Below are 19,382 nucleotides of genomic sequence, written 5' to 3' on the forward strand. Positions count from 1 at the left end.
CACATCAGCTCTCTCTTTCTTTTTTTTTTTTCAATTGTCGACCTACATTTTAATATAGACAAAGGATATTAACAATGATATTTTCCTCCTCCTTTGATTTTTCAAAACAATTATAAAAAGAGAGCAAATTATAATACTTGTAACATTTCTTTTCAAATTCCTATTTGAATATTTGCTCAGTGCATTTGGAAAAGTCTTTTAACCAAGTCAAAGGCCATAATACTGGTAGTAATAGAATGTTATGTTGAATCTTTGCTTGAATTGTAAGATGCAAGTAAATTTAATACCTAAATGAATTGTTGGCCATTGATATGCGACCGTGACTTGCAAAGAAATTACTACCCGATCTTTGACGTTATTGATAATTCAGATTTCGGAACTTGAAAATATTAATTATTAAAAATTACTGGAAGAAGCCTAAATGAATTACACGTGGTCATACTCCATTTGCCTTTGGGCATACTCCAATGACTTTGACGCTAACGACCATCACCATTGATTGCGTGGTGGTGGCCCGCGGTGATTCTATTTTGTTATCACTGAAAATGTCTTTCAGCGGCAATAAATACTCACTTTGCAACTTTGATAAATATCAACAACAGTCGTCACAGTAATAACTTGGTCACGATCAACTTTTGTCACTAGTAAAAATCAGTTTTTTTTTTTAAGCAAATGCACTTTATGAACTTCATTTTAATTGTAAAATCTTAAAGGCACACTATTTGAACAACCAGTGCCGAGATCCAAAACCCAAATACGAGGGCTTTAGAAGATTTCCAATGAAAAGAAACAGAGTTGTGTGGATTATCTCAGGAATTTGGGCTTTTGGAATTTGGCATAGTGCTTCAGTCTTTCACCTCAGACTGGAGGTCGCAGAGAAAGAGAGGCAGCATTTTCAATTTTTTCATAATAAGTTTTTTTCAGCAGGTTTCTTTTTTCTTTAAAATATAAAAATGATCATATTAGATGATTAAAATTTCAACATATGTTTTTTACAGCATTTAATTGCAAAGTTATTATTTAAAACTATAGGGAAGCAATTGAAATTTTATATAAAATTAGAGACATAAACGCATACCTCGGCCCTTATTTCTCTTTACATATATTATATACATGTTACTAAATGACACCTTTTTTTTGTTGGGTCAACGTAAGTAAATTACACTTATATTTTGAGACAAAGGAGTGAGGAAAGACTCTAATATTGACTAAGACCACAGGCAATGACCATTTCATTCCATTAAGGCAATGCCACGTGACAACCTTTTTTCTTTGTTTTTTTAATAATAGTCAAAGTCATCTCACGCGTTTTTAAACATCACATGATTAAAAAGTTATACTGCCCCGGTAAGATGCCATCAACTACTTCCCACACAAATATTCTGATTCTAAATATAAGACTCATTTTGTATTATATTTAAGACCAGAGGAGTAATAATGTTGTCATTAAATGTATTGCAAAATTATAAAATTGTACAAATCTACCCTTATTTAATAATGTGATTTACAGGAATGTTTCCTGATAAATATTATTATAATAATTTATAGCCAAGGGTAAACTAGGAAAAAAGTCATTAATGACCTTGTTGGCCAGTTATAATGAGGACCAAAGTTTTCTCCTAGATAACCTCTTATAGCAAGCACTAGAGGAAGTAATATTTTTTTTAATGAAAAATAATTTATCTTCCTATAAATTAAAGACTCAACCTCTGCACAATCATCCGGCGATCAGTTTGCATGAGCCGATGGCATTCTCCAACATCATGTGGACTATTGTAATATTACTATTATGCCATGTCATTCCTTTCTTCCTCAGTATTGCTACCACCATGATAGGCAAGGAGAAGCATGCTCTGCTTCAGAGCAACTGGTTCAATGGCTCCAACATTAATTCAAAGGACCCCTGTGAGTGGAGTAGCATATATTGCAATGATGCTGGAAGCATTGTTTCGATAGAGCAATATGGGCCCATTTCAAACCAGCCTCAAGCTCAGCTAGCAGATCTCAACTTCGCTGCATTTCCCAATCTTGAAGAATTGGATCTTGAAGAAATGGGATTGATAGGTAAACTACCCTCCACTCTTGCCAACCTCACTCATTTAAAATTTGACAAAATTAGGATGTATCTCCAAATCATCAGCTATGCAGAAACATGCTTTACATTACATTTTGATGGTAACTTTAGTTATAAAGAAAATGATGGGGTGTTACCAGCTCGCTTGTGCTTTTCACCATCAAATTGTAGCATTGAATTGAGCCGCAATTATATCTGCCTAAGTGTAGCTAGAGAATTTAAGAAAAAATTAATCAATATATATGCATATATAATGGATTAAAATCTATAGCCATAACTTTACTATTCACATATCAATCAATATATATGCATATATAATGGATTAAAATCTATAGCCATAACTTTACTATTCACATATCTATATGGCATTTATTTATAAGCAACATGCAGCAATTAATTATTTGAAAAAATATGTTACAAACTTTAGTTTCTCTTTTGGGAGATAATGTCAATTAACTTCCACACATATCAGCTCTCTCTTTCTTTCTTTTTTTTTTTCATTGTCGACCTACATTTTAATATAGACAAAGGATATTAACAATGATATTTTCCTCCTCCTTTGATTTTTCAAAAAAATTATAAAAAGAGAGCAAATTATAATACTTGTAACATTTCTTTTCAAAATCCTATTTGAATATTTGCTCAATGCATTTGGAAAAGTCTTTAACTAAGTCAAAGGCCATAATACTAGTAGTAATAGAATTTTATGTTGAATCTTTGCTTGAATTGTAAGATGCAAGTAACTTTAATACCTAAATGAATTGTTAGCCATTGATATGTGACCTTGACTTGCAAAGAAATTACTACCCCATCTTTGACGTTATTGATAATTCAGATTTCGGAACTTGAAAATATTAATTATTAAAAATTACTGGAAGAAGCCTAAATGAATTACACGTGGTCATCGATTTCCTTTGGACATACTCCTCTGGTCCTATTTATAAGGTACTTCCAACATGTTTCACACAGACCAAGAAAAACCTTAAACTGCATTAACTCTCCATTAAAATATAGCAACTTTTCAATTTTACCCTTATTTAATATATACTCCTTTCAAAAAAGATAACTACTTATACTATAATAAATAAAGGACAAAATAATACATTCACACTAGAAAGTTAATGAAGTGATTTATAAATAGGACCAAAAAAAACTTTCTCTCTCTACCCTATAAATAGAATAAGAGGAGTATGCATACTTCAACTCTCCCATCTCATACGTTAATATCATGTCCATTTGCCTTTGGGCATGCTCCAATGACTTTGACGCTGACGAGCATCACCATTGACTTGCGTGGCGGTGGCCCGCGGTGAATCTATCGTGTCATTACTGAAACACTTTCAGCGTTAGTAAATACTCATTTTGCCCCTTTGATAAGTACCAACGATAGTTGCCACTTTTGTCACCAATAAAAATCAATTTTTTGTTTGTTTGTTTGTAGTAAGTGCACTTTATGAACTTCATTTCAATTGTAAAATCCTAAAGGCACACTACTTGAACAACCAATACTGAGATCCAAAACCCAAATACGAGGGCGTTAGAAGATTTCCAACAAAAAGAAACAGAGTTTTGTGGGTTATCTCAGGAATTTGGCTTTTTGGAATTTGGCATAGTGCTTCAGTCTTTCACCTCAGACCGAATTTCGCAGAGAAATAGACGCAGGATTTTCAGTTTTTTCACAATACGTTTTTTAAGCAGGTTTCTTTTTATTTTAAAATATAAAAATGATCATATTAGAAGATTAAATTTTCAACATAAGTTTTTGACAGCATTTAGTTGCAAAGTTATTATTTAAAACCATAGGGAAGCAATTGAAATTTTATATAAAATTAGAGCCATAAACGCATACTTCGGCCGTTATTACCTATATTATATACATTAACTAAATTACACCTTTTTTTTTTTTTTGTCAACGCAAGTAAATTAGACTTATATTTTGAGACAAAGGGGTAAGGAAAGACTCTAATATTGACTAAGACCACGGACAGTGATCATTTCATTCCCAATAGCGGCATTAACGGACAGTGATCATTTCATTCCAATAGGGCAATGCCACGTGACAACCTGTTTTCTTTGCCTTTTAATAATAGTCAAAGTCATCTCACGCGTTTTTAGATATCACATAATTAAAAAGTTACACTGCCTCCGTAAGATGTCATCAACTAATTCCCACAGACTAAGAAATATTAATTTTGTCATTAAATGTATTTCGAAATTATAAAATTGTAAAAATCTACCCTTATTTAATAATGTGATTTACATGAATGTTTCCTTATAAATATTATTATAATAATTTATAACCAAGGGTAAACTAGGAAAAAGTCATTAATGACCTTGTTGGCCAATTATAATGAGGACCAAAGTTTTCTTCTAGATAACCTCTTATAGTAAGCACTAGAGGAAGTAATTTTTTTTTAATGAAAAACAATTTATCTTCCTATAAAGACTCAACCTCTGCACAATCATTTGGTGATCAGTTTGCATGAGCTAATGGCAATCTCCAACTTCATGTGGACTCCTGTAATATTACTATTATGCCATGCCATTCGTTTCCCCCTCAGTATTGCTACCGCCATGATAGACGAGGAGAAGCATGCTTTGCTTCAGAGCAACTGGTTCAATGGCTCCAATTTTAATTCAGACGACCCTTGTGGATGGAATTGCATAACTTGCAATGATGTTGGAAGCGTTGTTTCGATACAGCTGCCATATGAACCCATTTCAATCCAGCCTCGAGCTCAGCTAGCAGATCTCAACTTCACTGCATTTCTCAATCTTGAAGGTTTGGGTGTTCAAATGGGATTGATAGGTAAACTACCCTCCACTCTTGCCAACCTTACTCATTTAAAATTTGACAAAATTAGGATGTATCTCTAAATCATCGGCTAAGCGGAAACATGCCTTACATTGAGAACCACATACATTTTGATGGCAACTTTAGTTATAACGAAATTGATGGGGTGATACCAGCTCAATTGTGCTTTTCACCATCAAATTGTAGCATTGAATTGAGCCGCAATTATATCTGCATAAGTGTAGCTAGAGAACTAGGAAAGTTACAATACAATTTCCTCAGCTTCTATAGATTCCAAGGATTTTTAATAGAAATGCAAAAATACTTGGAAAAGCTCCAGGATTCTTCTAAAATTCCTTTATTTGATTAGAAATAACTCACAACACATTTGCAATTCAAATGATTGGCTTTGATAAGTACTATTCCAATTCAAATTGGAGCTCTTTATAATCTCATTCGTCTAGACTTGTGTGATAATAATCTTACTGGTGAGTTATATATTTTTTGTTCTTACCTTGCTAGTTTACTCAATTTAGAATGTTATATTTACTCAATAACTTAATAGACCGCTCAATTTGTATTTTGTGAGAAATAACCTACAAAACATCTGCAATTCAAATGATTTGCTTTGACAGGTATTATTCCAATTCAAATTGGAGCTCTTCATAATCTCACCTATCTGGACTTGTCGTATAACAAGCTCACTGGTAAGTTATGTATCTTTTAATCTTACCTTGCAAATTTACTCAATTTAGAATGTTATATTTACTCAATAACTTAATAGACCGCTCAATTTGTATTTTGTGAGAAATAACCTACAAAACATCTGCAATTCAAATGATTTGCTTTGACAGGTATTATTCCAATTCAAATTGGAGCTCTTCATAATCTCATCTATCTGGACTTGTCGTATAACAAGCTCACTGGTGAGTTATGTCTCTTTTAATCTTACCTTGCAACTTTACTCAATTTAGAATGTTATATTTACTCAATAACTTAACATACCCTTCAATTTGTATTTCATAAGAAATAACCTGCAAAACATCTGCAATTCAAATGATTTGCTTTGACAGGTATTATTCCAATTCAAATTGGAGCTCTTCATAATCTCACCTATCTGGACTTGTCGTATAACAAGCTCACTGGTGAGTTATGTCTCTTTTAATCTTACCTTGCAACTTTACTCAATTTAGAATGTTATATTTACTCAATAACTTAACATACCCTTCAATTTGTATTTCATAAGAAATAACCTGCAAAACATCTGCAATTCAAATGATTTGCTTTGACAGGTATTATTCCAATTCAAATTGGAGCTCTTCATAATCTCACCTATCTGGACTTGTCGTATAACAAGCTCACTGGTGAGTTATGTCTCTTTTAATCTTACCTTGCAAATTTACTCAATTTAGAATGTTATATTTACTCAATAACTTAACAAACCCTTCAATTTGTATTTCATAAGAAATAACCTGCAAAGCATTTGCAACTCAAATGATGAATGGCTTTGATAGGTATGATTTCAACTCAAATTGGAGCTCTTCATAATCTCACCCATTTGGACTTGTCACATAACAAGCTTACTGGTGAGTTATGTGTCTTTCAATCTTACCTTGCTAGTTTATTCAATTTAGAATGTTATATTTACTCAATAACTAAATAGATCCCTCAATTTGTATTTTGTGAGAAATAACCTGCAAAACATCTGCAATTCAAATGATTTGCTTTGACAAGTATTATTCCAATTCAAATTGGAGCTCTTCATAATCTCACCTATCTGGACTTGTCGTATAACAAGCTCACTGGTGAGTTATGTATCTTTTAATCTTACCTTGTACATTTACTCAATTTAGAATGTTATATTTACTCAATAACTTAACAAACCCTTCAATTTGTATTTCATAAGAAATAACCTGCAAAGCATTTGCAACTCAAATGATGAATGGCTTTGATAGGTATGATTTCAACTCAAATTGGAGCTCTTCATAATCTCACCCATCTGGACTTGTCATGTAACAAGCTCACTGGGGAGTTATGTATCTTTCAATCTTACCTTGCAAATTTACTCAGTTTAGAATGCTATATTTACTCAATAACTTAATAGACCCTTCAATTTGTATTTCATAAGAAATAACCTACAAAGCATTTGCAACTCAAATGATGAATGGCTTTAATAAGTATGATTTCAACTCAAATTGGGGCTCTTCATAATCTCACCCATCTAGTGAGTTATGTGTCTTTCAATCTTACCTTGCAAATTCACTCAAATTACAAATGTATTTATGTCCATAACCTAACAGGGTAGGTTAACCTCAATTTTTACTTAATAAGAAATAACCTATAAGGCATCTACAACTCAAATGTCTGGCTTTAATGGGCACTATTCCAACTTAAATGAGCTTTTTATAATCTCATCCATTTGGACTTGACTTATAACAATCTTACTGGTAAGTCATATATCTTTCACTCTCACACAAGCAATGCTACTTTGTTCATCTTTCTAGGAAAAGTCACTTAAAAAACTAGAGTAGACAAATAAGGATACCTTGTAAACGTAATGCAACACTTCTATCAAGAACTAGTGAGCATATTCTTTCATTGTGCCCCCGCCACCTTCCTACCCCACAATTATTCAACCTTGTATACTTTTCATCAGCAAAAGGAATAAAGGAATATTAGCATAGATAGAATAATCCCAACCTTCTTTCATCATCACTATAGTATTAGTATGATATGAATATGAAAACACATGGGTGGGTAATAGGTGATGTCCTGTTAAGTAGTCTTGTAACAAGAAAATTCAGAGAAAGTTATGTTTAGCCACAATTTAAGTTTATTGTAATGTAAACCTATTGATGCAAGATGGGGAAGGAAAATGGGAAAAAGGAGAGAAAGAAAAGGAGAAAAGGGAGGACAACAAGAAATGAGGGAGAAATTAGATGGATAAAGGGAGAAGAGAATTTAGAGGAAGAGAAACTCAATAATATGTTTATTCAAATCATGAGTCATACAAAGCAAATGAATTGAGGTTCTATTTATAGGCCTTAAGCTAACTTAGAAATTAACACTAGAGCATTCTAGAATTTCAAAATTAAATGCAAATAACAATTAATGATAAAACATAACAATCAAATTAAAATTAAAACCAAATATTCTCTAATAATGATAAATAACTGAAATATCTAAAAATGCCAATTAATTATTAGTTCATATCCCATCATTTCCCCCCTGCTTGAAGAACTCAGCTCTTGAAGAGTTCAAATAGAGGCACAGATCTATGAAGGAAAGGGTAGGCTTGGTGCTTCGATATGAAAGTCCTTTCCAGCAAGTGAAGTGGTGAAAGAGAAAACCATGGTTGAGTGATTAACTTGATTAGACCTCAATATGGTACTTTGATATGGAAATCCTCTCTAATAGGTGAGGTATCAAAAGCCAGAACCATCAAGCGAATGATGAGCTTCATCATTGAGAACATATAGAAAGCCTTTCCAATTAGACAAGATACTCACGAGATGGTCTGTTAAGAAGTGAATCAACTTTAGGTCATACACCTTAAAGATGAGATTGAGATGCCATCTGATTAAGCTTATATTTGATGGTCACAATTTGAGGAGGAGTCACTTGGACGTGTGTAGCCTTAATAGCCTGATCATTGATTCAAGAATTTGTATCATTAACGATAATGATATCACTATCCTCAATCACTTGAATGACAAGAGTGTCCAATAGTGTCTGTTATGGCACACTTGCTAGTTGGGTCATTTTAGCACCATGAATAGGCTCTACATGTATGAGGGGCAACACTTCCTGTAAAGTTGTATCACCATTTTATAGCTTTAAGGGAGGAACTTTGACTTTTGTTAACTAGCTTGTTTGGTATAATGCCTCTTCTCTTTCCTTTTTCCCTTTACTAATCTGATCTTGCATATGCGCAAGCTTAGTTATTATGAAATTCAAATGTTGACATTCTTTAGCTTCAGTCTTGTAGTGCTCTTCATTAATCTTATATTCTTTGACCTTGGGCATGAATAAAGAGAAGCGATAATTTAAATCCTTATAGCACCCTTCGTCATCATAATGGTAAGCAGATTCATAATGGTGATGGTTGACATACTCATGATGATAATCGGCATACTAATATTGATGAACCAATTCATATTGATGGCAATTGGTATATTTATATCATTGATGATTAGCATACTCATGTTGACGACGATGTTCCTCATATTTATAGCATTGGAAACTTTCAAAATCATATCAATGCTGAATATACCAGGATGGAGTGCCATATTTGCATCGAAACTTCCTACACAAACTCGTCTATAACCCATATTTGCAGCCAAGTAGCACGGTGAATAGAGATAATAAAGCCAATTGTTACAAAGGTTTTAGAGTTTATGGTATGTTTGGCTTCTAGCTATGGAACATTTTAGAGTTAAGGTGTATTTGGATGTAGTGAAAGAGAAGTGGGAACCTAGCTGTGATGCCAATTGATATAGGATGAGAAAGGAAAAAAGGGAAAGGAGAGAAAGAGAAGGAGAAGAGGAGACGAGAAGAGGGAGGACAGCAAGAAAGGAGGGAGAAATCAAATGAACAAAGGGATAAGAGAACTTGGAGGAGAAGAAACTTAGTAATATGTTTATTCAAATCATAAGCCGTACAAAACAAATGAATTGAGGTTTTATTTATAGGCTTCAAGCTAACCTTAAAAACTAATACTAGAGCATTCTATAATTTCAAAATTAAATGCAAGTATCAATTAATTATAAAACATAACAATCAAATTAAAATTAAAACCAAATATTTCCTAATAATGATAAATAACTGAAATATCTAGAAAAGCCAATTAATTATTACCCTATATACTATCACCTATATTGTCTACCTTTCAAGCTCAATAAGTTGTGAATGACATGAGAAATAAAGACAATAACTTACGACACATTTGCAATTCAAATGATTGGCTTTGACAGGTAGGAGATTGGAGCTCTTCATAATCTTATCAATTTGAACTTATCTTATAACAATCTTACTTGTAAGTTATAGATCTTGCAAATTCACTCAATTTTAAAATGTTGCTTTTTATAACCTACAATATATTTGAAATTCAAATGACTAGCTTTGATAGGTACCATTCCAACTCAAATTGGAGTTCTTCATTATCTAGATGTTTTGGACTTATCTAATAATAATCTTACTAGTAAGTTATATACCTTCTATTCTCACACAAGCAAAGCCAATTAGTGGTATTCATACAAAATTTAATTTAAAAAAAAGAGTAAATGAATAAGGACACCTCGTAAACATGGTGCCACACTCCTGTCAAGAACTGGTGAGCATATTCTTTCATTATACATCCACACCTTCTTCCCCTTCGCAATTATTTAACCCCACATACTTTAATTTTCATTAGCGAAAGGAATAAAGGAAATATTAGCACGGATAAAATAGCCCCCCTCTTTCATCATTTATATGATTTTAGTATGATATGTAAGTGTGAAACAAGTGGTTGGGTAACATGTGAGGTCCAGTTAAGCAGTCTTGTAACAAGAAACTTCAGAGATAGTTATTTAGCTTTAATTTAAGGGGGTTGTAATGTAAACCTAGACTGTCTAGTTTTCAACCTTCAAGCTTAATAGGTTTGTACATGACATAAGAGGGTCTATTCTCTAACTAAATCTTTAAGGCAAAGTAGTTCTTTCAACAATATAATTGATTATCAAAGTGAACATCAATAAATAAGGCGGTGCAACTGGTCCGGGTGTAAGATTTATTGATCTTAAATGATGATTATCTCTAAAAATGTCAAGTGGAGAGGACTGATTAGCATAATTTTGATAGGTCACCCCTCAGTAATCAATTGGAATGAGCCATTAGTCAAATTTCCAAATTCAGCTGGGATTTTTCTAGTCATACTATCACTAAAAAGTTCCCTGACAGAGATAAGAACAAAAATGTAGATTTGAGCAGAAGGAAAAAGTCTAAACAAATAGTTATATGGTGATAGAATATGAGCCAAACTTGGGTAAGGACCTGTTGTGTTCAATGGTTGTCATAAAGTGATGATTGAAGCAAGGACACAAAACATCATTGATAATTGTCTGGTATGTAGAACCTTTGCTTTAGCAATAATTTATATAATCATCTCTAAACGCCAGTTGATGTCAAGCATAAGCTTGGGAAGAGTAAGAGACTGCAAAAGTTGATAATGCAAAACTGCTCTAGAAGATCATTAAGTGTCTTAAACAATTAGAGGAGGAGCAAGATGCCTTAGAACATCAACACCATGAACTAGAGAGTTTATCAAATTATAGCACCAAACAGTGATGGACCACAAGATTTATGAATAATAGATAGCAATAGTCATGATGATAACTAAGTAGATAAATTTTTTAGTTCTTCCTTTGCATAGGAGGAAAGGTTGGGATAATCTTAAATGATTCAAAACCTTAAGTCTTGAAATCACCCCACTTTTAGTATCTGTTCCTTTCAAGATGGAAGGTTCAGAATTGAAGTAATGAAGATCAACAATCTTAAGGTAGCGTCTAAGATAAATGATAGTCAATTTAGTTTTCAAGTCTTTTTCTTAAAAATATTACGTGTTAATTGTTATGTCTTAATTTTATATCCATCTTCATAACATTTAGTGAGAATTACTGAGGTCCCAAGGAAAAAATAATTATAAAAAAGTTTCAATGGCAAATGAGTAATATTCACTTCCTACCCAGAATTTGTCATTGTAGGTAGCTATATTGTTATTAGGATGTTTTAATAATTATGTTTGATCTTAAAAAATGGCAAGAATAGACCTTAGAAATAGAAAAATTACAAATAGGGACCCATTACAATAATAATAATATTGGTTTTAATTACAATTCATAAGCAAATAACAACAAATTTTGCGAATGGGTTCTTGTACACAATTTTTAAATTTTCAAAAAAAATTTGTGATTTTTTTTGAGATTTTATAGTAATTCTCTCTTAACATTTAATAGGGACTTGTTAATTTTTTTTGTTTTAATCTTTCTTACTCTATCATCATTTCTACGTTTGTCAGCCTTTAGCGGACAACTATAAATTTATTATGCTTTTATAAGAAAAATATTAGTTAGATTCTATTATTGGTGGGTAGATGAGTTGAAGAATCCAAGACAGACCAACATTTTTATCCATAATGCAACGCGTTTTCTTTGTCTTTTTTTTTTCTACTCTTATCTTGGAATATCTTGTTGGTGAGTTATATATCTTTCGTTTCTACTCTTACCTTGCAAATTCACTAAATTTTGAAATATTATATTTACCTCCATATAACCTAATACCTCTATTGACAGGGATCATTCCATCCCAAATAGGAGCTCTTCGAGATCTCACTAATTTAGACTTGTCTTTTAACAATCTTACTGGTGAGTTATCTATCTTTCATTTCTTCTCTTACCTTGTGAATTCACTGAATTTTGATATACCGTGTTTACCTCCACGCAACCTAAACCTATCTTTTAATAATCTTATTGGTGAGTTATGTATCTTTCATTTCTATTTTTACCTTACAAATTCACTAAATTTTGGAATATTATATTTATCTCCACACAACCTAATACCTCTGTTGATAGGGATCATTCCATCCCAAATAGGAGCTCTTCGAGATCTCACTAATTTAGACTTGTCTTTTAACAATCTTACTGGTGAGTTATCTATCTTCCATTTCTTCTCTTACCTTGTGAATTCACTGAATTTTGATATACCGTGTTTACCTCTAGACAACCTAAACCTATCTTTTAATAATCTTATTTGTGAGTTATGTATCTTTCATTTCTATTTTTACCTTGCAAATTCACTAAATTTTGGAATATTGTATTTACCTCCATATAACCTAATACCTCTATTGACAGGGATTATTCCATCCCAAATAGGAGTTCTTCGAGATCTCACTAATTTAGACTTGTCTTTTAATAATCTTACTGGTGAGTTATCTATCTTCCATTTCTTCTCTTACCTTGTGAATTCACTGAATTTTGATATACCGTGTTTACCTCCACGTAGCCTAAACCTATCTTTTAATAATCTTATTGGTGAGTTATGTATCTTTCATTTCTATTCTTACCTTGCAAATTCACTTAATTTTAGAATATTGTATTTACCTCCACACAACCTAATACCTCTATTGATAGGGATCATTCCATTGCAAATAAGAGCTCTCCAAAATCTTGCTTATTTGAACTTGTCTTCTAACAGTCTTACTGGTGAATTATGTATCTTTAATTTCTACTCTTACCTTGCAAATTCACTAAATTTTGAAATATTTTATTTACCTCCACACAGCCTAATAATTCTATTAGCAGGGACCATTTCATTATAGATAGAAGCTCTTTATAGTCTTATCAATCTAAACTTGTCTTATAATAATCTCACTGGTAAGCTATGTATCTTTTATTCTACTCTTGCAAATTTACTCAATTTTGAAGTATTATATTTACCTCCATATAACCTAATACACTCTATTGATAGGGATCATTCCATTACAGTTAGGAACTCTTCATAATCTCATTAATTTAGACTTGTCTGATAACAATCTTACTAGTGTTATGTACCTTTTACTTCCAATGCTACCATGAAAGTTCACTAAATTTAGTAATATTATATTTACCTTCACATAACCTAATATCTTTATTGATAGGTATCTTTCCATCAGAGACAGGAACTCTTCAGAATCTCGCTCATTTGGACTTGTCTTATAACCAAATTACTAGCTAGTTCTTTTCTACTCATACTACCATGAATTTTAATTTGATGAAGAAAACCTTGGACTATATTTGCAACTTAAAGGAATATGTTTTAACAGGTATCATTCCATCTCAAATTGAAGGCCTTCAATATCTCCAAGATCTAAATTTGTCACATAACAATATTATTTCAAGTAAGTTACCTCTCATCCATCACCACAAAAAAAAAAAAGACATTTGATGATGTCTTTTGGTGGGAACTTTAAAAAGTCACCACTAAAACTTAACTTTCTACAATGACAATAAAAGTCGTTGCTAAAAGTATGACTTTTAATGGTAACTGTTATAGTCACTATTGAAAGTTAGAGTTTCAGTAGCAACTTTTTAAACTCATCGATAAAGGTGACAACTTTCAGAACATAGTTGATGCTGGAAGTTAGACTATCAGTAGCAACTTATTGTCACCACTAAAAGTTAGACTATTAGCGGTGACAATAATAGTAGCTACTGAATGTGATACTTTCAGCAACGACTTATTTTGTTGCCACTGATTAGTATCAGCAATGGTTGTTACAGCAATGACTTGGTGACAACAAAGAGTTGCCACTGAAAACCTTCAATGACAACTTTTATTGCAGCTGAAAATCAAAATTTTTGTAGTGGATATCCAACTAAAAAAAAATTAAGAAATAATACATTAAAGAGATGTTTTAAAGGATTGCAATAATTAGCATGTTTTGGGTAAAAAAAATCTATATTTTGAAAAAATCATTTTTAAGCTTTATATGATATGAATTATTCAAATATGATAATTAAAAAAATATTGAATGGTCTATGAATTAACTACAATAATAATACCGTTATATGACTTGTCAACCATGTTAGAAAAGTTAAAAAATTACCAATTTATTAGGCACTAAAAAATCTCTCAAAATTAAAATATCTCTCAGGTCATATGATGATTATCATTATTAGAGTTGTTACTAACATTAAAGAGTTGTTAAAAAAAATTTACTTTCACAATTAACATGTTTTTTTTCAAATTGAAGTATCATTCTATTGTTATTTTGCTTATAAATTAATCACAATAATAAAGAACAAGCATGGACAAGCTTATGGCTGTAATGGGAAAGACTAGTTTAGCGAAGCTTTCAAAGTGATGGTAAGCTTTTGTCATTTGTAAACACATTACTATAATAATAGCTAACCTTTCTATTTATAAGGACTTTGCACTCAATTCATGATCACTTCTATTAGTTATTATTAAGTGATGCCATTATTTTAATTTGTTTACCAATGCTATTGCTACTATTATGACCATAGAAGAGAAGGACATACTGCTGGAGAGCAAATGGTGGAATATCAACGATAGTGGGTCTAACTATCATTGTGACTGGCATGGCATATCTTGCAATCTCTTTGAAAATGTGATTTCAATTGACCAGCCAAGAATCCATTCAAAGCAACCTCAGCTAGCAGATCTCAACTTCACTATATTAGAAAAACTAGAATATTTAAATCTTTCTAGAATGGGGATAACAGGTACAACTCTAATTCAAATTAGAGCTCTTCATTCATCCATGTGATATTAACACTTGTCTTATAATAATCTTACTTTCATTCCACCCCTGCCACCTTACTTGTTTAGAATTGCTCAACTTGAATAAAAACAATCTAGATAAAACCATTCCTTTAGTATCGTGTTTTATGACAAATATCAAAGACTTATGTTTGTACACAAACTTATTCACTACATTATAAAATATATTATATTTAATTTTTCCTGGAACGGTGATTGGTATAATTCCAACTCATATAAGAGCTCTTTAAAATCTCAATTACATGGACTTGTCTTGCAATAACCTTATAGGTATCCTACCTTCCACCTCAATCTTATTTAGATTTGCTAGATTTGAGCATAAATAAGATAGTTGGAGTCATTCTTTTAACTTTTGGGTTTTATGACAAATCTCTAAAACTTATATTTATACTCAAATTTATTTACTGCAGGTGATACCCCTTCTTCAATTTTTGCTCTAAGAGATTTATATCACTTTGATGTTTCTCAAAATCAATTAAGTGGTAGCATGCTAAAAAAATTTGGAATAGTTTTCCAACACTCTTACTTAACTACTTTCCACCTATGTAGACCTTATTTGTTTGGAATTGTTCAATATGAATAGTCATTCATTTAGCATTGCGTTTTATGACAAATATCAAAGGCTTGTATTTGTGCAGAAATTTATTTACTACATTATAAAAACTAGCACTATATTTGAATTTTCATGGAATGGTGATAGGTATTATTCCAACTCAGATAGGAGCTCTTCAAAATCTCATTTCTCTGGATTTATCTTGCAATAACCTGAGAGGTGTGCTACCTTCCACTATTGCCAAATTTATCTAGAATTGCTAGATTTGGGTAGAAACAAAATAGCTGGAGTTATTCTTTAAACTTTGGATTTTATGATAAATCTTGACAACTTATATATATACTCAAATTTATTCATTGCAGGTTATATCCCTTCTTCAATTTTCAATTTGAGAGATTTACAACACTTTATTGTTTCTCAAAATCAATTAAGTGGTAGCATACCAGAAAAATTAGCAAATTTCAATAATCGGTCTTATATAGACGTCTCCCAAAATAATCTGAGTGGAAACATACCATACTTAAATGATCATTTTCATTTTAATGGTAACTTTAGTCACAACAAATTCAATGGAATACTATCATCTAGTATATGCAGTGCTCCACCATTGTGTAGCATTGATTTGAGCTACAATAGTATCTCTGGTAGCATACCTACAGAACTTTGTAGGCTACAGTACATCAACTTGTCATACAATCTTCTTAGCGGCTATGTTCCAAGTGAAATCTATAGCTGTTTTCATTATGATTGTTTCAAGGGCAATAAAGAATTACTTGGTCTAGAGAAGATACATAAAGGCTCAAAGTCTTTGTTGAAAATCATTATTCCTTTGACAAGTTTTCTTGTCATCACATTTGTTCTGGGTTTCATCTTATTCGAATCATTCAGAAAGAACAAGAAATCCATAAGGGGTACAAGAGAAGCAAAAAATGGGGATTTGTTTTCCATATGGAATTATGATGGGAAAATTGCGTATGAAGACGTCATTGAAGCAACAGAGGACTTTGATATCAAATATTGCATTGGAACAGGTGCCTATGGAAGTGTTTATAGAGCACAACTTCCAAGTGGAAAAATCGTGGCATTGAAAAAACTTCATAGAAGAGAATATGGAAACACATCTTTTGCCAAGAGTTTTCACAACGAAGTGAAGATGTTGAGTGAAATTCGACATCGCAATATCGTAAAGCTTCATGGTTTTTGCTTGCATAGTCAATGCATGTTTCTCATCTATGAATACATGGAAAGAGGAAGCCTTTTTTATGTGTTGAATAATGATAATGAAGCAAAAGAGTTGAATTGGAGTAAGAGAGTGAACGCCATTAAAGGAATAAGAAATGCTTTGTTGTATATGCATCATGACTGTGCTCCTCCAATTATCCACCGAGACATAACAAGCAATAATATATTGTTGAACTCAAACATGGAGGCTTTTCTATCGGACTTTGGTACAGCTAGAATCATTGATCCAAATACATCTAATCAAACTCTTTTGGTTGGTACTTATGGTTATGTTGCCCCAGGTGAGCTTTTCATATTCTCTACTACTACTCCTTCTGTATTGTATTTTACTTTTATAGTATATTACTTATCTTGGGATGGATACATAATTTATTTAATTTTTGGGCCATTGCAGAGCTTGCATACACCTTAGTTGTTACTGAAAAATGCGATGTTTATAGTTTCGGGGTGGTGATATTAGAAACAATTATGGGAAGACATCCTGGAGATTTGATATTATCTTTGTCAAAGACTTGTACAGGAAGCATTTTGCTAAAGGATATTTTAGACTCACGTCTCCCTTTGCCATCATGGAAAGATGCGAAAGACGTGACTTTTTTGGTCGCAATAGCATTATCATGCTTGAACCCGTCTCCCAATTCTCGACCATCAATACAAAAAGTGTCTCAAAGGCTTTTATCTTCCAACCTTCCATTAGCCTTTCCTTTCAACAATATCTCAATCCAAGATTTAGTGAATGAAGATATGCCAATAATACAGTAACAAATTGGGAGATTTGGCTCATTGTTTACTTTGTACCTCAGACGAAACCTTTAAATACTTGCTTCAAAGTCTAGATTTGAAGTTTGCCATATGTTTAATTTGTTGCAATTGATATTTGTCTTATTCTATTTAAGTAATAAGGTGTCAAAATTGAATTATAAGAAATGTATACACAGAAGCAACTTAACTAAACTCACCTCCACCCAGAATATTTTTGTTACTAAAGTTGTCTATTGCAACTTGAAACTTTTCAAGCTGACCAAAATGAGTTTGAAGGGCCTTCATAGATCAGCTGCTAGTAAAAAGGCAAAATGTCAATAAATTGATTATCATTGTCATATAAATCATCAATAATTATATATAGCATATTTTCCATTATTCAACTTATTACTAGGAACATCATAGAAATAATGTTGTTGTCTCCTCTTCCATTAATAAACATTTAGAGCAATAATAGCTCCAGTAGCACTATTGCCTAAAACTGTTAAGTGGAACAAAGTGATCAGCAAAATTTTGATATGTTCCTGCTCATTAATGACAATGAGCTCACACTTCATCATTACACACACACACACAGATATATATATATATATATAAACTTAATTTCTACATTTACATAAGATCATTGAAATTTAGCATAAACACTCACAGGACTTGCGGTGAATTAAAAGTAGTCAATGTCATGGGAATGAATCCTATCAAGCTAGTGTTATGGAGACGCCAATTTCAGAGAGCATGGAGGATTAGTTTGTGAATAATAGCATGCTAAGGTAGAGAGATATGAAAGTAATGGGTAAACATTTTATCATTTAATAAGGTTTAGAATGTGTTACTCCAGTTCTGGTAACATACGACTTGTTCCTAGGAAAGTTTTTTTTTTTTTGAGTGAGCTAGGAAAGTTAATTTACTAAAGCAACAAAATCCACCATTGACTTGAAATTTCTTGTCATAAATATTCCCCACAATTTAACTTTAGTTATGCTATGCAACATTAATAACTTACATTGCTTCTGTGTATGAAAACAACTAATGAAATTTTGGGATGGAATAGAAAGCAGTTAGAAGACAATCAATCTATTCATTGCAGAGGATAAGAAATAATAGAGCTTGGAATTCAACTATTAATTTATCTTGGAATTAATGATCATTTGATTTGCAAGCTCACTTTTATTCATACTTCCCAGAATACATCAAAAACAAAACAAAAATCCCCCTTCACAATTTACTGTGAGTAAGATAAATTTACATGGAAAAAGATCAAGAACAAGACTACAGGTGTTTTTTCTTCTTCTTGTTGCTTGCCCTCAACTAGGCATGCTCAAAGCCTTAATAACTATTTGAATGATAACAATCCAATGTTAAGAAGAGCAAGCAAGATGTCGTGCAAAAAAAAAAAAAAGTAGTTTTTGAAGCTTGCTCAATGTTTTTGGGATGCTACTAGATATGTGATTCATGTGTAGATCCAAGCTCAACAAACTTGTCAAATATCCAAATTCATCTCGGATTTGTGCAATAATATTATTACTAAAAAAATTTCCTAACATAGAAAAGAACAAAAATTCAGATTTGAGCAAAAAGAAAGGCCCCAACGAATAGTTATATGATGACAGAATATGAGTCCAAATTCAGTAATTAGC

At 32.0% G+C, this 19,382-nt stretch overlaps 1 protein-coding gene across 11 annotated transcripts; it reads left to right on the forward strand.

Annotated features, from left to right (window-relative positions):
• Positions 1-1,757: 1,757 nt before the first annotated feature.
• Positions 1,758-17,843, forward strand: LOC114756080 (probable leucine-rich repeat receptor-like protein kinase At1g35710). Of its 11 annotated transcripts, none has more exons than XM_028944992.1 (15): positions 1,985-2,064; positions 4,552-4,883; positions 5,504-5,575; positions 5,723-5,794; positions 5,942-6,013; positions 6,161-6,232; positions 6,383-6,454; positions 12,200-12,271; positions 12,479-12,550; positions 12,758-12,829; positions 13,708-13,782; positions 14,912-15,130; positions 15,889-15,960; positions 16,104-17,264; positions 17,378-17,843. In XM_028944992.1, the coding sequence occupies exons 2-15, from the start codon at positions 4,565-4,567 to the stop codon at positions 17,743-17,745; spliced, it is 2,790 nt and encodes a 929-aa protein (XP_028800825.1). In that variant the 5' UTR covers positions 1,985-2,064; positions 4,552-4,564; the 3' UTR covers positions 17,746-17,843. The 11 variants fall into 11 exon arrangements, with proteins under 11 accessions (XP_028800827.1, XP_028800825.1, XP_028800826.1 ...); XM_028944993.1 differs by lacking the exon at positions 6,383-6,454 and adding an exon at positions 6,602-6,673; XM_028944994.1 differs by lacking the exon at positions 4,552-4,883 and having other exon boundaries at positions 1,758-2,064.
• The last annotated feature ends 1,539 nt before the right edge of the window (positions 17,844-19,382 follow it).

This window comes from Neltuma alba, unplaced genomic scaffold (assembly GCF_004799145.2).
Source record: "Neltuma alba isolate B1F8T4 unplaced genomic scaffold, ASM479914v2 tig00010370_pilon, whole genome shotgun sequence".
NCBI classification, from domain to species: Eukaryota; Viridiplantae; Streptophyta; class Magnoliopsida; order Fabales; family Fabaceae; genus Neltuma; species Neltuma alba.

What these genes read in the sequence shown, in the direction of transcription:
- LOC114756080 (XM_028944992.1), top strand. Translation starts at nt 4,565, where the DNA reads ATGGCAATCTCCAACTTCATGTGGACTCCTGTAATATTACTATTATGC. An exon ending in GTCGTATAACAAGCTCACTG is followed by an intron (nt 6,014 to 6,160) that starts GTGAGTTATGTC and finishes TTGCTTTGACAG; the next exon opens with GTATTATTCCAATTCAAATT. An exon ending in TTCTAGAATGGGGATAACAG is followed by an intron (nt 15,131 to 15,888) that starts GTACAACTCTAA and finishes GAATGGTGATAG; the next exon opens with GTATTATTCCAACTCAGATA.